Here is a 21,978-nt window from a genome sequence, read left to right as displayed (position 1 = left end):
TTTATCCACGGACTCTTTAACAATGTAAATAGAAGGATGGAACGTAGATGGAACTCTAAAGTACAAAGTGTGTCTTCTGTGTGTCATCCGCTTTACACGAATCACTATAGATATTAATGGCTGAGTCTGTTCGGCAAAAGGATGACAATTGGACAAGCTCTGAGTCCCACGCACCGGATATATGGATTCATTTTTAAAACGGATGTGTGTGGATCAATGAAACTTTATGGGTCAATGTGCTGTCTGGGAAAAAATGGATAGTACTAGGACGTGTCACAAGGATGTGTGAATGTAGCCAAAAGCTATATAAAGGCAGTCCCATTTGGAGCAGACTTTGAAGTCCATTACTTATCCCTTGGCTGGGTTCAGATGAGTGTGTTTTTGTCATCTGAGAAAGACAGATGAATTATGCTAATCTCACTCTGATTAAACTATGATCAGAAACTATGATCAGATTTTGATCAGCCTGTGATCATAGTGTGATCCAATGCATTCAGATGAGGAGAAAATGCGAAAAAAATGTTTTCCATCATCTCCATTGTCAATCCGTGGAATTCGTTGACTTATCCTCACTCACTTCCAGGGTTGAGTGCAATCCGAATATCAGATCAAAATCGGATATGCTGCGATTTGTTCCTCAAACTGGCTGTGTCCGATGAAAAAAATGGACATGTGTGCAGCCATATAGAATAACATTAGTCCGGGTGTGATCCGATGTTTTGTCGGATTACATGCGGACTGATAATACAGTCGTCTGTGCCAGCCCTATGTTTTATTTCTTATGGGGTAATGAATAGAGAGCATGGCATTGGTGCAACACAAATGGCATAGATACACAACATTATCGCAGTAGTGTGCCAAGCATGGACAGTTTAGTTTGCTACATTTATAATTACAACCATGTATTAATCATGTATTTTTAAGGTCATCCAAGAATTTATAGATGGCATCCCTACTTATGGCTGATCCTCAGTGTGGTATACTGTAGCAAACAAGCATCTTACTGGTTCTCCTTTTTCACCCTTCACTCCCGTTATGCCTGGCATTCCATCCTTTCCCTAAAATGGTAAGATGAAAGAAACTTTGTAATTGAGATTTATACAGAGATAAACAGAAGTTTATACAACAATAAGCCATAATATAAAAACATGGACAATTTGTGACAATGGCATCTATCTAAAGGTGGGATATCATAGGCTGCAAGGGTGCAGTGAGATCTTGAAGTTGATGTTGACAGTCGGAAGAATATACAAGCACTAGGATCTTGGAAACTCTGACACGAATAAGGGTAGGCCTTGTGTGCCATGTTGTCTCTGAAGTTTAGGACCAGCTTGCTGCTCCCTCTAAGTTGGGCAATGTACATGTATGTATATGTACAGCGATGAGATAAATGGCTAAAAGCAGCCAGATATACAGGACCACATAGCAAATAGTATTAACCCAGTCACGCCACATATAATTTTAGTTATTGCTCTTTTATATTGCGCTATTATTATTCAAGTCAGTTCAATTACAGTGATATCAAACTTGTACAGTTTTTTTTTATTTCAGTGGTAAAACATTTTTAAAATTTGTCAAATTACATTTGTTTCGGTTGCTATTTTCCAAAACTTATAACTTTTTTACTATTCTGTTTGTTGAGCTCTGTGGGGACTTGTTTTGTGGTAGGCAGCTGTTTTTATTGATATTATTTTTGGGGACATCCGATGATCACTATTTTGATGTAGGGACGCAGAGAGCAAAAACGACAATTCTGATGTTTCAATTTTTTTTTGTGCTTTTCAGTTTTTAACATATCTTAACTCGTCAAGAGTGAGTATGTTTATTTTTATATCTTTATTTTAATAGAAGAAATGAAAATGTGTTTATTCAAAATTTAAAACAAAAATGTTCTTACTTTTTATTATTTTTTTAGTCCTCTTAGGGGATTTGACCCTGTGATCATCTGATGGCTTTTTGCATATGCTGCAATAATATTTGTATACAGCTAAGATGATGATTTATGAAGCCCAGCCTAAAGTTTTGCTTGAGAGAGCAGGATGAGCTTACAGCTTATCTCCTGTGCAGTTTAGAGGGAACACTGCTTAAACGCTGTTTCCAGTGTACAGTGGCTAATACCTACTGTACCGATGTGGTGCAAGGAAGCACAACCAGTGAACTGACCACAGGGACACAGCCATGCAAGTTTATTTGAGCAAAGGCTAGTCTGTTTGCTACAATCCCACATTGGGGCTCAGGTATGGACTGGGGATGAAATTCAGCCCTGGCATTTGAAATCACACAGGCCCATGGTGTCCCTGTCCCCAATAACTAGATGGGATATATTACTAATATTGCCCTGGATGGAGGAAAGGGAGAATTACTACAAGACCAATATTTCTAATTATACCCACGGCATGCTGAGGTAAGTGACGGAGTGACCGACTTTGTGCTCCGTCACAACTGTTAACAGTATAGGTGTCTTGAGAACATTGATTCTGTTAACAAAGTAGCAGACAAGGCAGCCCACAACCAGTCCAGCCCTTCTGGCATTTGCCAGAATTGCCAAATGGCCAGTCCGACCCTGTTGGGGCTACTGTAATGCCAAATTCACATGAATGTAAAATATAAATTGTCCTAGTTTTCATCCAGAATAAATGGTTGGTTCTCCATTTATATTGTCATCCATATGTCCAGGTTTTTCTTTATATTCATTTGGAGACATCAACAGTTAATAACATTTAAAAGACCAAATAAAATTTTCTGCTCTAATCATTGCAGTCTATCCATAAAAAATACAGAAATTATTAAAAAGATAATGCTATGAAAGCGCTCTCCTGCGTATGGACCTGCAGATCAGAGTGTACATCTTAATTGTAGTGGTAATCTGCAATGGCAGTGGCATTTTATATTAGATAAATAATCCCTTGGTACTGACAAAAATGTCTAGGAAAGGTGTTAGGAATATGACTTGAGTTATTGCTGTTTACTTGGCCTCCAAATTTCCTAGATCACTATCTGATCGATCATCTGCAGAACGTGTTGGAAATGATTTTAAAAGATCTGCTGCTAATGTCTTGGTGCCAGATACCATTTGTGGTGTCAAAACATGAAAGGCTCAGAGCATCTTTGGTGATGTAATCGGCAATATTATGCTGGTGCTTTTAATGTTATGAGTAATTAAATGGAATACATGTTCTATTTAATAAACAGCATACCTTTTCTCCATGAAGTCCATCAAGCCCATCTTCTCCATCTTGATTCTACATAAAAAGCACATTACAGAAAATATAATTTGCCTATATTTTAGCATTTCTTACATACATTGGTGTATTTACTATAACGGGAAGGTAAGGTAAAGTGTTAGAAAAAATGATACACTGCAGAAATATACGATTTCGCCATGGTTTGTAATATCGAAGAAAAATAAGATAGTCTTCCTTATGTCTCCATAGTCAACTACTTTGGAAAAGTAAAACATAACATCTGTGTAAAACTCTCAAGACATATTCCATATGTGATAAAAATGAGCAAGATAATGGCCCCTGGGGTATTATGTTTATTATTCGTCTAGAGAGTTGTGATAGATCCAGATATATGCCAGTGACAGGCATCTCATTAGGAAACCAAACGAGGAAGGCAAAATGACCTTAACAAGCATAATCTAAATATAGTTAGGTTACCTGGACTCAAACATCAAAAAGCATTCTTAGTTTCATTTACTTTTTTACCTAGTTAAAAATGACTCTTATTTCTCAAGGTTCACACGTTATTAGGGTGCATTAATGAAGTTATTTGTCTGGTATAACATTTGCTTTTAGTGAATTTATGAGGATAGAAAATAGGTGAACAAATTATCTCTTCAATCAGGAGAACATGGAAAAACATGTAAATCAACTTTTCTGACTACAACACAAACCAACATGCAGAAACGAAAATACAGACCTGATCTCCTGGTAAACCTCTTAATCCCTGGCAGAGAAGAAGAAAAGAACACACAAAATATAAAGAACTGATATCATAACTACATGTATTTTGAAATACTAGTGTTAGTCCCTCATTGTCTGTAACTTAGTGACCTTCTGGTTCTCCATAAAAATGTAACATAATATGGAAAAGTGTATATTTTCTTGTGCATTTTTTTTTTCGACAACTATGTAAAAGATTTCTAGAAAAATCCAGAAGTGTACAGAGTGACAGCTCCAAATCTTTCTAGCCTTGATTATTCTCAATAAAACGCCTTATCTGTGCTTCTTTCTGCAGTAGGCTGTAGTTTACACTCTTGTCTGTGTCATGTACACTGATATTTGGGGCAAGATCCAGTCTGGAGCCTTTTATATGTGCCTCTCCTGTGCTATAGACGCTATGGACCTCTTCAAACAGAAAGAAGTACAATATTAGAGCTGTGTTGATACGAGTCAGTAAAGGCAATAGCATCCTGAATACACACGCATCTCATATCCAGCCTATATTACTGGGAGAGACACTCCCACAAGAGATAAATCCGAAATTACAGAGGGTCTAGAAATGAATTAAGGAATGAAAATGGCAGACTGAAAGTACATCATTTTTTAACTAAAGGTAATCACTAACATGTAAAAATCAATTTTCCATGTCACATGTGTTCAAACACCTTAAATAGTTGTCTGTGGATAGCAATCCCCGGTGGCAACTTAATACACGAGCCCTTTTGGAGTGTGCATGTTCTCTTATTAGGGAGAGGGGACTAACCATTGCTAATTATGACACCCAATGGCAATGGCTTATCATCTGTCAGAACAAAGGATTGGGTATGTCGCAATTTAACTTGTTTGATCTATCTGTCCCAAGGCCTCTCAAGTATAGCTTTAATAGCCATGGTTTCCATATCAGCTAATGATTTTGTTACATCATGATGGTCATATCAAGACAGTTTATAGAGATTGTTGCAAATCTTTTGTGTATTGTGTATGACCAAGAACAAAAGTTAACAGCAAAGAAGAAAATGTGGCATTCCCTATCCAATTTAAAAAACAAAAAAACTATATTGATATTTTACCTACAAGAATACACTTAAAATATACCTTTAGGTCATAATAATACCTTAGGCCCTTTAGTTCCTTCACATCCTTTGTCACCACTCTCACCCATTAGACCAGGCAATCCTCGATCGCCCTAAAAGAGTGGAAGTCAAAGTATAATTAAAAACAGAAGAATAGCATACTATACGTAAACCAGTTTACCTTTTTAAGTTGAACTAAAATTCAGATACGTAAAATTACTTTATACAGTTGTCAATATGCTCAGCCTAGAAATTTTTGTTCTATGGTTCTTTCTTCTAAATGAAAAACTTTAAATACAATTAAAAAGGTCAGTTTTTATTTTTAATTAACTGTAATTGCAGCTTTGAGCTTCTATGTTAATTTTTATTTTCTAATTCCCTATAGTGTTCGCAAGTGAAACATTACAAGGCTCCCATTGAAAATGCAGGGCTATATGTCTAACTCATGCACTTTCTAGGTCCTCTAGTGAGTTATACGTCTCTGGTCTAACTAATATAATAGATCTCCTTAATTAAGGCTGTATTTGAAGAGTATTTTACAACCTCTTTAGAAATGAAGACTTCAAAAGATGTAATAAAGCTAAAAAGAATAACTAAAAAGCCAGACCAACCAGTGGAATAATGGCAAAATAGAAACATGATCCAAAGAAATCTGTCTTTACTGCTTGGATTACCAGTTAGTAGGGTAGATGTACTCATAATATGCACAATGATTAGCATAATGTAAGGTTTAATAATCTAACTGAATTAATCGCCTTTAGTTCAGATCAAAGTTTAAATTATATGATACATTTATTGATATCATCCCATCATTTAATGAATATATAAATTAGTTTTATAAAAGAATAAAACAGCAAAAGCGGAATGAAAATAGCACAATTTTTGTTTATTTTGCATCTAAAGAAACTTACTTCTAGAAGAACCAAAATATCTACACTGTGTTCCAAATTATTATGCACAAAGAGTTTAGGAGTGAAAAGGTTAGAAGTTTTTTGTTTGCCATTTAAACTCATTGATGGTGATGTGTGTCAGGGCTCTTTATATCAGTGAAAGCAATTGCAGATAACTGTGCAAATTAGTTTGGCAGATGTGTCCAAATAAAGGCAAGACTACTTAGGAAAGCTGTTCCACATTATTAAGCAGCCTACATTTTTTTGCCAAAATGGGAAAGAAAAAGGATGTGTCGGCTGCTGAGAAGCAACAAATTGTGGAGTATTTAGGTCAAGGCATGACTACAATCAACATTGCCAAGACACTTCATCATGATCATTGCACAATCAAGAAGTATGTAGCTGATTCCCAGCACACACGTGTGCGTGCTGATAAGGAAAAATTGAGGACTCTTTCCAACAGGCAATTGCATAAGGTTAACAGAGCAGCTGCAAAAATGCCTTGTCATAGCAGCAGACAAGTTTTTGAAGCTGCTGGTGCCTCCAACGTCCCCAGAAAAACAAGATGCCGGGTCCTTCAGAGGTGCGAAACCATCCTGTCGACCACCTCTATCCACTGCAAACAAGCAGAAATGGCTCCAGTGGGCCAAACTGTTATGACCTGGTGGTTAAGAGGCCACACTGATATGACCTGGTGGCTAAAACGCAACATGGGATGAGCTCTGAGAAGGTGGTATCTCTACTGACCGCAGTCCCTAATCCTAACAACAACACTAGTAATAGCCGTGGGATGTTCCTGACTCTCCCTAGACACCTCTTCACAGCCTAAGAACTAACTACCCCTAAAGAAGGAAATAGAAAGCTATCTTGCCTCAGAGCAAACCCCAAAAGGAAAGACAGCCCCCCACAAATATTGACTGTGAGTGAAGAGGGAAATGACGTACACAGAAATGAAATCAGATTTCAGCAAAGGAGGCCAATACTAACTTGATAGACAGAGAGAAAAGGATACTGTGCGGTCAGTATTAAAAACTACAAAATCCACGCAGAGTTTACAAAAATGAACTCCACACCGACTCACGGTGTGGAGGGGCAAATCTGCTTTCCCAGAGCTTCCAGCTAGCCTGAATATGACATAGTGACAAGCTGGACAAAAAGAGACATATTTGCAGAGCAATAGAGTCCAAGCAAATGGACAAACAAAACTAGCAAAAACTTATCTTTTGCTGACAAGGACAGGCCATATGAGAAATCCAAGGAGAGAACCAAATCCAACCAAGAACATTGACAGCTGGCATGAACTAAAGCCCAGAGCAGGTTTAAATAACAAACCCAGGCAAGGCGATTAGTGAAGGCATCTGCCACAGCTACCTAAAGGAGCAGCAGTTCCACTCGAAACCACCAGAGGGAGCCCAAGGGCAGAACTCACAAAAATACCATTAGCAACCACAGGAGGGAGCTCCAGAACGGAATTCACAACACCAAACGATACATGAAGACTGACTTCCAAACTGTTTTGTTCACCGATAAGTGTCGTGCAACGCTCGATGGTCCAGATGGATGGAGTGGAGGATGGCTGGTTGATGGACACCCCATGAAAACACGGCTAAGGCACCAACAAGGAGGAGGTGGAGTAATGTTTTGGGCTGGAATCATGGAGAGAGAGATTGTCTGCCCCTTTATGATCCCTGAAGGGGTAAAGATGAACTCCATAATCTATGTGGAGTTTCTAAAACAACACTTCCTGCCATGGTTCAAGAGGAAGAGCCATGCTTTCCGCAGCAAGATCATTTTCATGCATGATAATGCACCGTCTCATGCTGCAAAAAACACATCTGCATCTCTGGCTGCTATGGGCATAAAAGAGGACAAACTTATGGTGTGGCCACCATCTTCCCCTGACCTCAACCCCATTGAGAACCTCTGGAGCATCATCAAAAAGAGTGTCTATGATGGTGGGAGGCAGTTCACATCTAAGCAACAGCTCTGGGAGGGTATTCTGTCCACATGCAAAACAATTGAAGCAGAAACCATCCAAAAACTGACAAATTCAATGGACGAGAGAGTTCAGAAACTTCTTTCGAACAAGGGGTCCTATGTGCAAGTGTAACATCACCTAGAATAAAGTTTTCACTTGAAAACTGTTTGATTTCATTTTGTAATAAGCTGATAATGCTTATAACTTCACAATTGACCATTTTTTTGTTCAAAATAAAAAAAAAGGTTCAAAACTCTGCTGTGCATAATAATTTGGAACATGCATTTTGAGTGTTTTTTTTTTTTTTAAAGATACTGTTTTCATAGGCAGTTTGTTCCAAAACATTGCAATTATACTAGAATAGTAGATGACTGGAAAATAACAATGACTGCAATTCAGATAGGTAATTTAGAGAAAATATGAGGAAATATTATTTGCATAATAATTTGGAACACAGTGTATATATTCATAGTTCAGTGTTGTTATCATTACATCTTTTTGTGTATAAATGAAAGAAGGAAAACATGAAAAGGAAATAGAGGACTCACTTCTGCTCCTTCTTCTCCAACATGCCCTGGATCTCCTTTTGGTCCAGGCAGTCCCTATAAAAGTGAGAATAGCAGTATGTAGAATATGACTTCAGATAATAACTGTATTTATTCTTATTTGTATATTATCTAACAATAAAATCCCAAAAGACATTCATTGCAAGACATGTGAAATATTTTGCCACACAATAGAAAGAGATCTGTCAAACCAGGTGTATACATAGAAATCTGAGGAACTCATGGTGGAGATCTAAATTAGGTCAGCTGTGTGACAGAGGTCTCCCCATATAAACCCTTTTGATGTTCACCATGGCCTCTAAGGGGTTAGACTGCAGTGATCAGAGGTAGCTCCAATCACAGCAGATACTGACAGAAGTCTGCTGTGTAAAATAACCAACACCAGCCTAGTATAGAGTGGGTTCAGCATGAAGGGCTACACCATGCAAATCCTCCTGGCTTCTGCTGTATATATGAGTCAGATATCAGTGGCAGAAAAGGAACGGGGTGGGGTCATTCATCATGGGCCACACAACTTACTGGCCCCATATTGACCAATTGACAGTACTCAGTTGTAATTGACCATAGCCTATGCCAACAAATTTAAAATTATCTTGATTTTTCTGAAATCTATAATATAACGCTGGGAGCGTCACTCTGTCTGAAGCCTTTATAGACTGCGCAAGCGCCGGCGCAGTCTGGACCCCACAGAGTGACGCTCCCACAGGAGATCGCGGTATGCGTAAGCACTGAACACACACCACGATCTCCAAAAGAGAATCAGGGACGAGCCAGGAGGGTGAGTATATTTACCTGTCCCGTTCCACTGCTGCGCGCTGCTCCATCCTCCACCTCGGACCTCCTCTGCCTGCGACGTTCAGTTCAGAGGGCGCGATGACGCGCTTAATGCGTGCCGCCCTCTGACTGAACAGTCACAGGCAGAGGACCCCGGAAGACAGAGAGGCGCGCAGCAGTGGAACGGGGGACAGGTAATAGCAAGTGCCGGGGGCCTGAGCTAGCGGCGACTCCGGCACCTGACCCCCACAGTGTGCCGGTGTCCCCGCCTGCTCAGGCCCCCAGCACGCGGTGCCTAGCACAGCAGCCCGCACTCTCAGCATTACTCCGCACAGCCGCCCGCACTCACCACCGCCACGCACAGCCGCCTGCACTTTCAGCACCACCCCTCACAGCCGCCCGCAATCACCACTGCCAGCCGCCCGCACTCTCAGCACTACCCCGCACAGCCGCCCGCACTCACCACCGCCACGCACAGCCGCCCGCACTCACCACTGCCACGCACAGCCGCCCGCACTCACCACCGCCACGCACAGCCGTCTGCACTCACCACCGCCACGCACAGCCGCCCGCACTCACCACCGCCACGCACAGCCGCCCGCACTCACCACCGCCACGCACAGCCGCCTGCACTTTCAGCACCACCCCGCACAGCTGCCCGCACTCACCACCGCCACGCACAGCCGCCCGCACTCACCACTGCCACGCACAGCCGCCCGCACTCACCACCGCCACGCACAGCCGCCCGCACAGCCACCCGCACTCACCACCGCCACGCACAGCCGCCCACACTCACCACCGCCACGCACAGCCGCCCGCACTCACCACCGCCACGCACAGCCGCCCGCACTCTCAGCACCACCCCGCACAGCCGCCCGCACTCACCACCGCCAGCCGCCCGCACTCTCAGCACTACCCCGCACAGCCGCCCGCACTCACCACCGCCACGCACAGCCGCCTGCACTCACCACCACCACCACGCACAGCCGCCCGTACTCACCACCGCCACGCACAGCCGCCCGCACTCACCACTGCCACGCACAGCCGCCCGCACTCACCATCGCCACGCACAGCCGCCCGCACTCTCAGCACCACCCCGCACATCCGCCCGCACTCACCACCGCCACGCACAGCCGCCCGCACTCACCACCGCCACGCACAGCCGCCCGCACTCTCAGCACCACCCCGCACAGCCGCCCGCACTCACCACCGCCAGCCGCCCGCACTCTCAGCACTACCCCGCACAGCCGCCCGCACTCACCACCGCCCCGCACAGCCGCCCGCACTCACCACCGCCACACACAGCCGCCCGCACTCACCACTGCCACGCACAGCCGCCCGCACAGCCGCCCGCACTCACCACCGCCATGCACAGCTGCCCACACTCACCACTGCCACACACAGCTGCCCGCACTCACCACCGCCACGCACAGCCGCCCGCACTCTCAGCACCACCCCGCACAGCCGCCCGCACTCACCACCGCCACGCACAGCCGCCCGCACTCACCACCGACACACACAGCCGCCCGCACTCACCACCGCCATGCACAGCCGCCCGCACTCAGCACCACCACGCACAGCCACCCGCACTCACCACTGCCACACACAGCCGCCCGCACTCACCACCGCAACGCACAGCCGCTCGCACTCACCACCGCCACGCACAGCCGCCCGCACTCACCACCGCCATGCACAGCCGCCCGCACTCTCAGCACCACCCCGCACAGCCGCCCACACTCACCACCGCCACGCACAGCCGCCCGCACTCACCACCGCCACGCACAGCCGCCCGCACTCAGCACCACCACGCACAGCCACCCGCACTCACCACTGCCACACACAGCCGCCCGCACTCACCACCGCAACGCACAGCCGCTCGCACTCACCACCGCCACGCACAGCCGCCCGCACTCACCACCGCCATGCACAGCCGCCCGCACTCTCAGCACCACCCCGCACAGCCGCCCGCACTCTCAGCACCACCCCGCACAGCCGCCCACACTCACCACCGCCACGCACAGCCGCCCGCACTCACCACCGCCACGCACAGCCGCCCGCACTCTCAGCACCACCATGCACAGCCGCCCGCACTCACCACCGCCACGCACAGCCGCCCGCACTCTCAGCAGCACCACGCACAGCCGCCCGCACTCACCACCGCCACGCACTGCCGCCCGCACTCTCAGCACCACCATGCACAGCCGCCCGCACTCACCACCGCCACGCACAGCCGCCCGCACTCTCAGCAGCACCACGCACAGCCGCCCGCACTCACCACCGCCATGCACAGCCGCCCGCACTCACCACCGCCACGCACAGCCACCCGCACTCTCAGCACCACCACGCACAGCCGCCCCCACTCACCACCGCCACGCACAGCCGCCCGCACTCACCACCGCCACGCACAGCCGCCCGCACTCTCAGCACCACCACGCACAGCCGCCCGCACTCACCACCGCCACGCACAGCCGCCCGCACTCACCACCGCCACGCACAGCCGCCGGCACTCAGCACAGCCGCCGGCACTCAGCACAGCCAGGCACAGCCGCCTGCACTCAGCACCGCCACACACAGCTGCCCGCACTCAGCGCAGCCGCCCGCACTCAGCACAGCCACACACAGCCGCCCGCACTCAGCACAGCCGCCCGCACTCAGCACAGCCGCCCGCACTCAGCACAGCCACGCACAGCCGCCCGCACTCAGCACAGCCACGCACAGTCGCCCACAATCATCACCGCCACGCACAGCCGCCCGCACTCAGCACAGCCGCTTGCACTCAGCACAGCCACGCACAGCCGCCTGCACTCAGCACAGCCGCCCGCATTCAGCACAGCCACCCGCACTCGGGCAGTAGAGCTGGAGAGAGAAAGATGAGAGCAACATATGGCAGAATGGAAACAGGAACAGGCAGAATGGGTGCAGCACATTACAACAGAATGGGGGCATAGGATGGGAGCAGCACATGACAGAATGGGGGCGCAGGATGGGAGCAGCACATGACAGAATGGGGGCACAGGATGGGAGCAGCACATGACAGAATGATTGCGCACGATGGCAGCAGCACATGACAGAATGGGGGCGCTCACATGACAGGATGGGGGTGCAGGATGGGAGCACATGACTGGATGGGGCGCAGGATGGGAGCACATGACAGAATGGGAGCAGCACATGACAGAATGGGGGCACAGGATGGGAGCAGCACATGACAGAATGGGGGCACAGGATGGGAGCAGCACATGACAGAATGGGGGCACAGGATGGAGCAGCACATGACAGAATGGGGGCACAGGATGGGAGCAGCACATGACAGAATAGGGGCACAGGATGGGAGCAGCACATGACAGAATGGGGGCACACACACATGACAGGATGGGGGTGTAGGATGGAGCAGCATATCGCAGGATGGGAGCGCATGACAGGATGGAGACGCAGGATGGAGCAGCACATAATAGGATGGGGGTGCAGGATGGAACAGCACATGACAGGATGGGGATGCAGAATGGAGCAGCACATGACAGGATGGGGGCACAGGATGGAGCACCACATGACAGGATGGGGGCGCAGGATGGAGCAGCACATGACAGGATGGGAGAGCAAGATGGGAGCAGCACATACCAGGATGGAGACCATATACCAATATAAATGCTCGACACCCGGGCGTAGAACGGGTTCAATAGCTAGTATCTTATAAACCCAGAAAAACATTGAAATAAACCCAAAATGAGCTATGTTGCTAAATCAGGGATCGCTTCAGCCATTTCCAGAATGTCATCACTAAATTACAATCAGAACATTGCCTCTCCAGCCTTGCCTCACCAACAACTAGAGGGCACTCCACAGTTTAAGAAGCACTGCTTTAACATATGGAGATATTGATTAATATTGGGATATTTTAGCATCATAATGTCCATTTTCTGTTTTAATGAACTTTTGAAGAATTAATTGCCCAATAACTTATCTGACGTGGATGCAGCATATAGAGAATTAAATCAACAGAACTGAGCACTGGTTAGCCAAGCAATATCTGCTGACCATCACAGTTATAGTATGTACACATTTGTAAGAAAACGTATTCCTATAATTTTTTTCCTACACTTCTTCAAAGAGCCAGAACTTTTTAATTTTTCTATCGACACACTCTTGAAGGACAGCATTTACTTTATCATATACCATACGAAAAAATTTAAAATTAGTCCAAGAGAGGTGAAAGGGTGAAAAAAATTCCAACATTGTGTTTTAGATTTAGTTCTTATGGTCTTCATTGTGTTGTAAAAATGAGATTAAAAAACTTTTTCCAAGACCCATAACTTTTTTTCCTTTTTGGTCGGGCTTTATGAGGGCTTAAGGAAACTGGGAGTGATTGAAATGTTTTTTCTTTTAAATGATGTTTTTAAAAACTGTATTTTTTTAAATGTTTACTCTTTGTAGGGAATTTCAAAGTTTAGTCAATTGATTGCTAGCACTAACTAACTAACATAACAATGATGGGGACCTTCAGCAGGCCCCTGACTGCCCTTGCAACCCAGCTGCACCGTACGATCATGTCACAGATGCTGGCTGTCTAACAGCCCGTATCTGCCCTAGGTGGCGTGAACTTAGTACCTAAGCTTTTTCCGCACACCCCGGCCTGCTCCATGATGAATATATCTAACATAGAGCATTAAGAGGATTAATTTACATATATTTTTATGGCATGTTATGGAACATTATGAAAGTCTATATATGGTTTACCATTGATGCCTATCTGGCAGTTTAATCCTTCAGCAGTATTCACTGTTTTCAATATTTATTCCATATGTCAATAGCACAAATGAAGATAGGAAACATTAGAAAGTATCTTATCATATAAAAATGCCTCTTTCTCCTCCTGAAGTGGTCGTACATTCTTAATTCACTGATGACATTTTATATTCATTGAATCCAGATTTTTTTGCTCACTGACATGAAACTTGCAGCTCATAAAAGTCTATGACTAGGGAAAGACCAGGAGGAGGGAAGACGAGCTAGAAGCAAACACAGACATGTTGCTGCCATTTTGCTAAATTACATTGACACTATCACCATTGCCCTAGTAAGGAAAAACCTTGAAATAAATACTCTATGGTATCACTCACTATAGCCACACTACAGATAATCTCAACAGTACAGTCTTTACTTGCTGACTTTAAATTATAATTTACATACGTACTTTTTGGCCTCTATCGCCATGGTGTCCAGGTGGTCCACTTTGTCCAATACATTTACAGAATACACAACAACATGTCTTCTCGTTAACGTGCGACTAATAGAGAAATAAATATTTATTAATCATTGGGATACAATAGTCAATTATTTTTAAAGTACCTGTCCATTATTTAATATTCAAATTGCCTCTTCTGATATTGATGTACAATACTTAAGATAGGTCATCAATAATAGATTTGTTTGGGGACCATCATACTATATGAGGGTCTATGGGTGGACTACCATACTTTATAGGGTGCTGTTTGGGGGAATATCATACTATAAAGGGGATGTGGGGTGGGCCACCAAATTATATAGGCTGCTATTTGTGGGGGCATCATGATATGTGGGAGGCTATGACATGGACCACCATACTATATAGGGTGTTGCTGGGTGGACCATCATACTATATGGAGGCTGTTGGGGAGGACCATCATACTGTATGTGGGGCTGTTGGAGAGGACCATCATACTATATGGAGGCTGTTGGGGAGGACCATCATACAGAATGGGGGGCTGTTGGGTGTATCATCAGACTATATACGGGTCTGTGGGGGATCTTTATAAGGTTTTTGGTTCTGTGGAGGACATTATACTGTGTGGAGATCTTTGGGGTATATTATAATATGTGGGGACTGTAGTGACATTCATAATGTATAGGGTGATTTTGAGGGACATCAAACTTAATGGGGTGGCTATGGGGGACATCATACTTTATATAGGGGTCTGTGGTGCACCTCATACCCCATAGAATGTAAGTCCGCAAGGACAGGGTCCTCTCCCCTCTGTACCAGTCTGTCACTATAAACTTGTTTACTGTAAACGATATCTATAACTCTGTATGTAACCCCTTTCTCATGTACAGCACCATGGAATCGATGGTGCTATATAAATGAACAATAATAATAATAATACTGTATATTGGGTCTGTGGTGGATACCATAATATATGGAGCTGTGATCTTACATCTTACTGTGTTGGGTGCTGTGGAGCATCAAACTTTGTATAGGATTTGTGGTGTCATTATGCCATATGGGGACATAATACTGTACAGTGGTCATGAAAAGCTTATCATAGTGGGTAAGACCAATCAGGAGCTTTAGTAGGAGCAAAATAGCTGTACTGTAAGTGCTGCAATACATATCCTTCTCCATTTCTTAAAATGTTGGGACATATACCCTTCTTTGACTGTGACATGATAGGACTTTTTCTATGGGATCTGTTATTTCTTTGTACGCCCCTGCTTAGGAGCCATATTACGATAAAGAGGCACTGAGGGTCATTATTATAAGGAGGCACAATGGGAGATTGTTATTATTATTATAGGGGAAGCAAGGAGGCATTATTATTAGTAAGATAAGAAAGCACAGGGGGTGTTTGTGTTATTATAAGGAGGTGCAGGGTCATCACCTATATATATGGTTTGCAGAACACTGGTGTACACTTGATATTACCATTATGCAGTCACTGCATGGTGGTGATATCAGTCCTTGTACAGTGGTTTTGGTTACAGGGGTTGACCAAGTTTGATGTTAAATCTGCAGTCACTTTGCAGACTTGCGTGACTGCAGACTTCCCAATCCTCACAGTGGGTGCATCACATGCTGTCAGGATTCTCCGATGCCGGGAGTAGCTGATGACGTGACCACAAGTATGCAATTTGAATTCATGCAGTCACGTGCTGCTGACTAGATATGCATGGCCTTGCTCAATACAAGTGAATTTAGCAAAGCAGAGAACACTTAGTCAGAATGTGGCCGGAAGTGTGGAAACCCCATACTTGCAGTCAACACCGACACCGGAGAATCCTGACAGTGCATGCTGTGAGGATTCAGAGATTCGTACCCATATGGTTAGTGCTGAAGTTTGTATCCCCCATGTTTAAGTTTGTGAATAAAGAAAACTTTTTTTCACGGATTTGGTGAAGCTGGACATTTTTTTCTTTTGAATATTTCATTATGGTTTATTGATATTTGTCTGTTAATTTGCAATATTGTTATCGGAGTATTGTTAATATTATTCAATCTTCTCTAGCGGTATTATTGTTATTATTAGAAATATTAAAAATCTTGATATCCTCTAGGCAGGGTAATATTAGTAATAGATATCCCTATATAGGGCTCGGGGGTGGGGACAGCATGGGCCTGTGTGCTTTAAAATGCCAGAGCTGAATTTCAGTCCCAGCCCATCCCTGTCTGAGTCACATGTCTTCTGGATGCTAGATCACAGTTGGGTTTATGTTTGAGCCGAAAGTCCCTTTTTCAATATAAGTCTATGGAGCATTAGAACAAGGCTCCAGAGTTACATTGTAAAAGTCCTTGTGTGATTCAGATTCAGCAAGTTGAAATAAAAGTCACGCAACCCAGAAGAGAACAGTGCAGAATACCGGGAAATATCACTATCACACTTACACTACATTTTCACGGACTTAAGCAATAAGAAATTGAATGGTAGTTCTTTTTAATTATAATTAATACATTCCGCAACATTGAAACTGAAAAACCAAGAAAGAAAAGCCATAAAGTCATGCATATAAAGAGAGTGTCAGGTGTCGCTAAGATCTGTAAATGATTACTATTATTAGTAGTGTGGGGTGGCATAATGTCCACTAGCTGGAACCCTCTAGTCTTCATACCAGATTCACTAACAGCTCGGCATTACATTTGTTTGATCTTGGTACCAGTTATACAGTTATATCTACAATTTTCCAGGAGCCGGTTTGCTCTACAACACCAGGCAACATGTTGCTTGTTCTACTGCGAGAATCCTGATTGAAGTAAATGTGCTACCATGACCAGCAGAATTTCCTGTTTTCTATAAAGCACAAATGGGATATCATTAGTTATCAATTGCAAAAGGAGTTGCCAGCAGCGGACCTTGACAATTTGCGTGTCCAAGTGCATTCAGTGTTGCAGAACATTCCTTAGACACCCATTAATGACATCATTGATAGCAGCCTAGACTTGTAAGTGCATGTATTTCTGGGCATAGTGCTCATACTCGATACTGAAAAAATTGAGATATTTCAAAAAAATTTGTTTCTAATTTTTCATAATTTGCATATAATTAACATGTCAATTGATCCTGTGATTTCCATAATTTCACGACTTTTCCTTGGTGTTGCAATTTCAATGTTGAGGAGTGAATATAATTCACATTAAAATTATTTTTACCACTTTGAATCTATGTATCTATCTGTCTAGCAATTTTACTGTGGAATCGAGGCACTAACAGTTAAAGTAGACAAACTATAACAGAATTGATCAAGGATCATGTAAACTTACAGTTTGTCTAGCTATTCTAATTCCAATATCTGGCATTCCGATATGCATCTGATAGCTGTATTCAAAACCTCTGCCAAATTCTATATATTTGATAATATCATATCCTGTTACTCCTTCCAAAGCGACAGTCACTAATGCAGTTAGCCCTAAGATACATAAAGTTGGGAATATTACATATTAACAAACAATGCAATTTGTTTAAATTACTATAACTTTATGAATAAGTTTGGACAGAGCTTTTCAATAACATATTAGGAATAAAAATTAAAAATAAGCAACTCATGAGATTAGGGATATAAATAATAAATACACAGAAAATAGAAGATTGGAAAGTAAGGGGTTAATTATGGGACAGTGAGGGATTCAGTTTCTCTATAGTAGCAATACATGGCCAGGGCCACATCTGGCATAAAGTAAGATGAGTATCCCACCTTAGACGACATTTGCTGCATCTCTGCATTTTGGGTTCACCTTGGCGTTGGTGGGATGGCTCTTATGCTTTTTCGATCAAAAATATTGTTTACTAAGTACCCCATGTTATTTATATGTACTATTGCTTTTTACTTACTTATAGCAGGGTATATGTTAATTTAGTTTCTATCTTAGGTTGTTTTGTCTGTTTAATGGCCAGTGTGAACATGCGCCAACACATTTCATGTATACCTACTTATACTGCAGTTCATTTCTTTTGGTTTTGCATTAGGGTCTTACATTCAATGCAGGCGTAGCCTCCCCTTCTTTGAGCTGGGCATTACATTTATATATCTTCCCATGGCTGTGTGTCCATAATCGGGCACAGTCCTGCTCTGCTCTTATTCATATTGAGCTAATTTTTGACACATGGTAAGGTTTTAATACCAGTGGTTAGAACCGTCCTGATTGGGTACACCTTGTTGCAGGTGGAATGTTTTGTTTTGTTTTTGTTTTGTTTTGTAATCAAGGGGTGGTGAGTAGAACATGCATCTAATCAACATCCGGCAGCACTGGCAAGTATATTGGGTCTGATCCGGGACCAAATCGCTCTCAGGCACTTCTATTGCAGTGTCAGCCACGAGCCCGTTCTGCTGTTCCTTCCACATCCTAACACTAGCTACATTTCTGCATCATCTTCCTGGCCTTTTAAATGTTGCAACCGCGCTACAGCTGTCACCTGACACAGTGCTCTCGTCAAACTTTCCTCAGGGAAAACACTCTCCGCCATTCAGTTCCTACCTGTCCAGTCCAACCACACATAGCAGCATATACTTTTTTTTCAGTTTCTGTAATTCAGACAAAACTGAAATAAAAAGCAATCAATACATCTACCACAAAATTGTATCTATAGAAAAATCAGCTCATCACCCAAAAAACAAGGACCTCACATAAAATAGAAACACAATTTTTTTAATTTTTTTATAAATTTCCCAAACTTTTTATCACTAAAATAAAAAAAAGTTTGATAACATGATAATTATACTAACCTGGAAAATCATGTTACCAGGTCAATTTTACAGCTCATTGAATGCTGTAAAAGAAAACCTCCCAAGAATAGTTGTAGAATTGCGTTTAGTTTTTTATAGCAATCTCACCACACTTTGATTTTTTTTCTAGTAAAATGAATAGTGTCATTCAAAATTACAGCATGTCCTGCAAAAAATAAACCTCCTGTTGTGTTGATGAAAAAATAAGACCTTTTTAAATTTAATTTAGAAAAGCTAGAATTGTCCCTGTACATGATGCCAAACTAACTGTTAGTCTTCACAAATGTTTTAGCTGAGATAGGTCTAAAAACTTTAATTGGGTCCATAATTTGCCATTAAATAAGGCTACTTCAGAGGTTTGGTAAATAAAACATTTCATATTTTGCAGCATCAAGTTTAAAAATTTATAATGTTGCTTCGTATTTTGGGACCCATGACGCAGAGCTCAAAGGAAGAGAGTTTAACCCACTATTCTTTACCAATTTCAGAAATCCATACCCCAACACTTGCCCTAACAAAAAAATGAATGAATAGAATTGTACCTTCTGTTCGAAGATCCTCTACTGTTCGCTCAAGATCTTTAACATTTTCATCTAATCCATCTGTAAAGACCAGCATCATCTACATAACACAAACACAATGAGTGATTTGAGGTACAGAAATTCAGGTAATATGGATGGTAAATAATGTAACAATGACTGCACGTGCCTTTGCTTTTCCTGTATTTGTGTTTTGAAATGTCTTCCACATTGAACTAAGAAAAGTCGATGTTAAACTGGAAGGGCCATTGACATTACTCTCTTTGAGGCTCTGAGCTAAATCTGGACTATAGGTGTGAAAGAGAGGAGAAATTGATGTATTAGCATTTGGCAAATAAAAAGCAACACTAATTTGAGGTTTAACACCAGGGTTGCAGCTTGGACTTCTCAAGTTCATCATGTTGTTTAAGATATCAGCAATATGGACTTCTAGATGGTTTTGTTGACTGAATAATTTGGAATAACTGGGATTGGTAGAAATGTCAAAACCCACTACAACATCAACGGAACAATCTACAAGGAAAGAAACAGAAAATAAAAGTAAGGAGTAGTATGAGAAATTACAGTAATTAGAGCATTGATCAATGATACATTATAGCCAATGATGAGTGAATCTTTTTGAATTCAAATTTGTCAGCTTCAATAAATTTTTCCAAATAATTTGATTCAGAAGTACTTCAATTGCTTTGAAAAGATGTGTATCACATTTTGAGGTCTTGTAGGGCTGCATCAAACTCAACTACAAGCTCTTTAAAGGGGTTGTCACAGGAACAAAGTGCATATTAAGTAATAGATCTTGGAATAATAATAAGTTACACAAGTGGGTGTATTTAAAAAATGTTCCTGTGCTGAAATAATTTGTTGTGCCCAACTTTGGAGAGTTGCTTCATGTTATGGGTGGCACATACCAGGGGAGAAAGCATAACTCACTTATGATAAGGATGCATACAGATGACATTGCAGGGATCACAGCTGCTGCTTTCTAAGGTAACACATTTCTCTTGTTTTAGCAGAGGAGTCACATGTCACTGACTTGATTTGTGATGAGCTCAGTGGGCTGGTGACACTGTAGTAACACTGACCCCTGTGATAAAATAGGTAGGGAAATGTGTCACTTCTGGAAGCAGCAGCTGTGAGCCCCTGCTGTCATCTACAGTTCATATTATGCTTCCTTGCCTGCCAAGAGATGCGGTATGTGCTGGCTATTAGCTGATGCACCTCAGCATGCTCGGACACAGACATTAAACATTACACAGCTGAAGCTCATTTGTAAGATTATCTCAGCGCAGGAGAAATTTTCTTTAACACATCCAATTTTGGACCTTATTATTATTCCAAGATTAGTGTTGAGCGATACCGTCCGATACTTGAAAGTATCGGTATCGGAAAGTATCGGCCGATACCGGCAAAGTATCGGATCCAATCCGATACCGATACCCGATACCAATACAAGTCAATGGGACTCATGTATCGGACAGTATTCCTGATGGTTCCCAGGGTCTGAAGGAGAGGAAACTCTCCTTCAGGCCCTGGGAACCATATTAATGTGTAAAAGAAAGAATTAAAATAAAAAATATTGCTATACTCACCTCTCCGACGCAGCCTGCACCTTACCGAGGGAAGCGGCAGCGTTCTTTGTTTAAAATTCGCGCTTTTCTTTCCTTTACGTGAAGTCCCGGCTTGTGATTGGTCGCGTGCCGCCCATGTGGCCGGGACGCAACCAATCACAGCAAGCCGTGACGTAATTTCAGGTCCTTCAGGATTTTAAAATTACGTCCCGGCTTTGTGATTGGTTGCGTCGCGGTCAACCAATCACAAGCCGGGAGGCTGGACATGCGCGCATTTTAAAATGCGCGCTTGTCCAACCTCCCGTGACGTCCCGGCTTGTGATTGGTTGCTTCGCGGTCAACCAATCACAAGCCGGGAGGCTGGACACGCGCGCATTTTAAAATGCGCGCTTGTCCAGCCTCCCGTGACGTCCCGGCTTGTGATTGGTTGCGTCGCGATCAACCAATCACAAGCCGGGAGGCTGGACACGCGCGCATTTTAAAATGCGCGCTTGTCCAGCCTCCCGTGACGTCCCGGCTTGTGATTGGTTGCGTCGCGACGCAACCAATCACAAGCCGGGACGTCACGGGAGGCTGGACAAGCGCGCATTTTAAAATGCGCGCATGTCCAGCCTCCCGTGACGTCACGGCTTGTGATTGGTTGCGTTGCCCATGTGACTGCGACGCAACCAATCACA

The 21,978-nt window shown here is 43.5% G+C and overlaps 1 protein-coding gene across 1 annotated transcript in view; it reads right to left on the bottom strand.

The window, feature by feature from the left end:
• The window catches only part of LOC143781991 (collagen alpha-6(VI) chain-like), a 251,975-nt gene that overhangs the window by 92,845 nt on the left and 137,152 nt on the right, over positions 1–21,978 (bottom strand). Inside the window, exons 12-20 of the mRNA XM_077269012.1 lie at positions 19,903–20,246; positions 19,737–19,815; positions 17,735–17,880; positions 14,417–14,509; positions 8,437–8,490; positions 5,062–5,133; positions 3,925–3,951; positions 3,198–3,242; positions 1,005–1,058 (exon numbers count right to left, since the gene is read on the bottom strand). Coding sequence (XP_077125127.1) covers positions 1,005–1,058; positions 3,198–3,242; positions 3,925–3,951; positions 5,062–5,133; positions 8,437–8,490; positions 14,417–14,509; positions 17,735–17,880; positions 19,737–19,815; positions 19,903–20,246 — 914 coding nt within the window. The remainder of the gene's footprint in view (positions 1–1,004; positions 1,059–3,197; positions 3,243–3,924; positions 3,952–5,061; positions 5,134–8,436; positions 8,491–14,416; positions 14,510–17,734; positions 17,881–19,736; positions 19,816–19,902; positions 20,247–21,978) is intronic.

Source organism: Ranitomeya variabilis, chromosome 6 (genome assembly GCF_051348905.1).
Source record: "Ranitomeya variabilis isolate aRanVar5 chromosome 6, aRanVar5.hap1, whole genome shotgun sequence".
Lineage (NCBI taxonomy): Eukaryota > Metazoa > Chordata > Amphibia > Anura > Dendrobatidae > Ranitomeya > Ranitomeya variabilis.
This window is presented reverse-complemented; position numbering and strand designations above follow the sequence as displayed.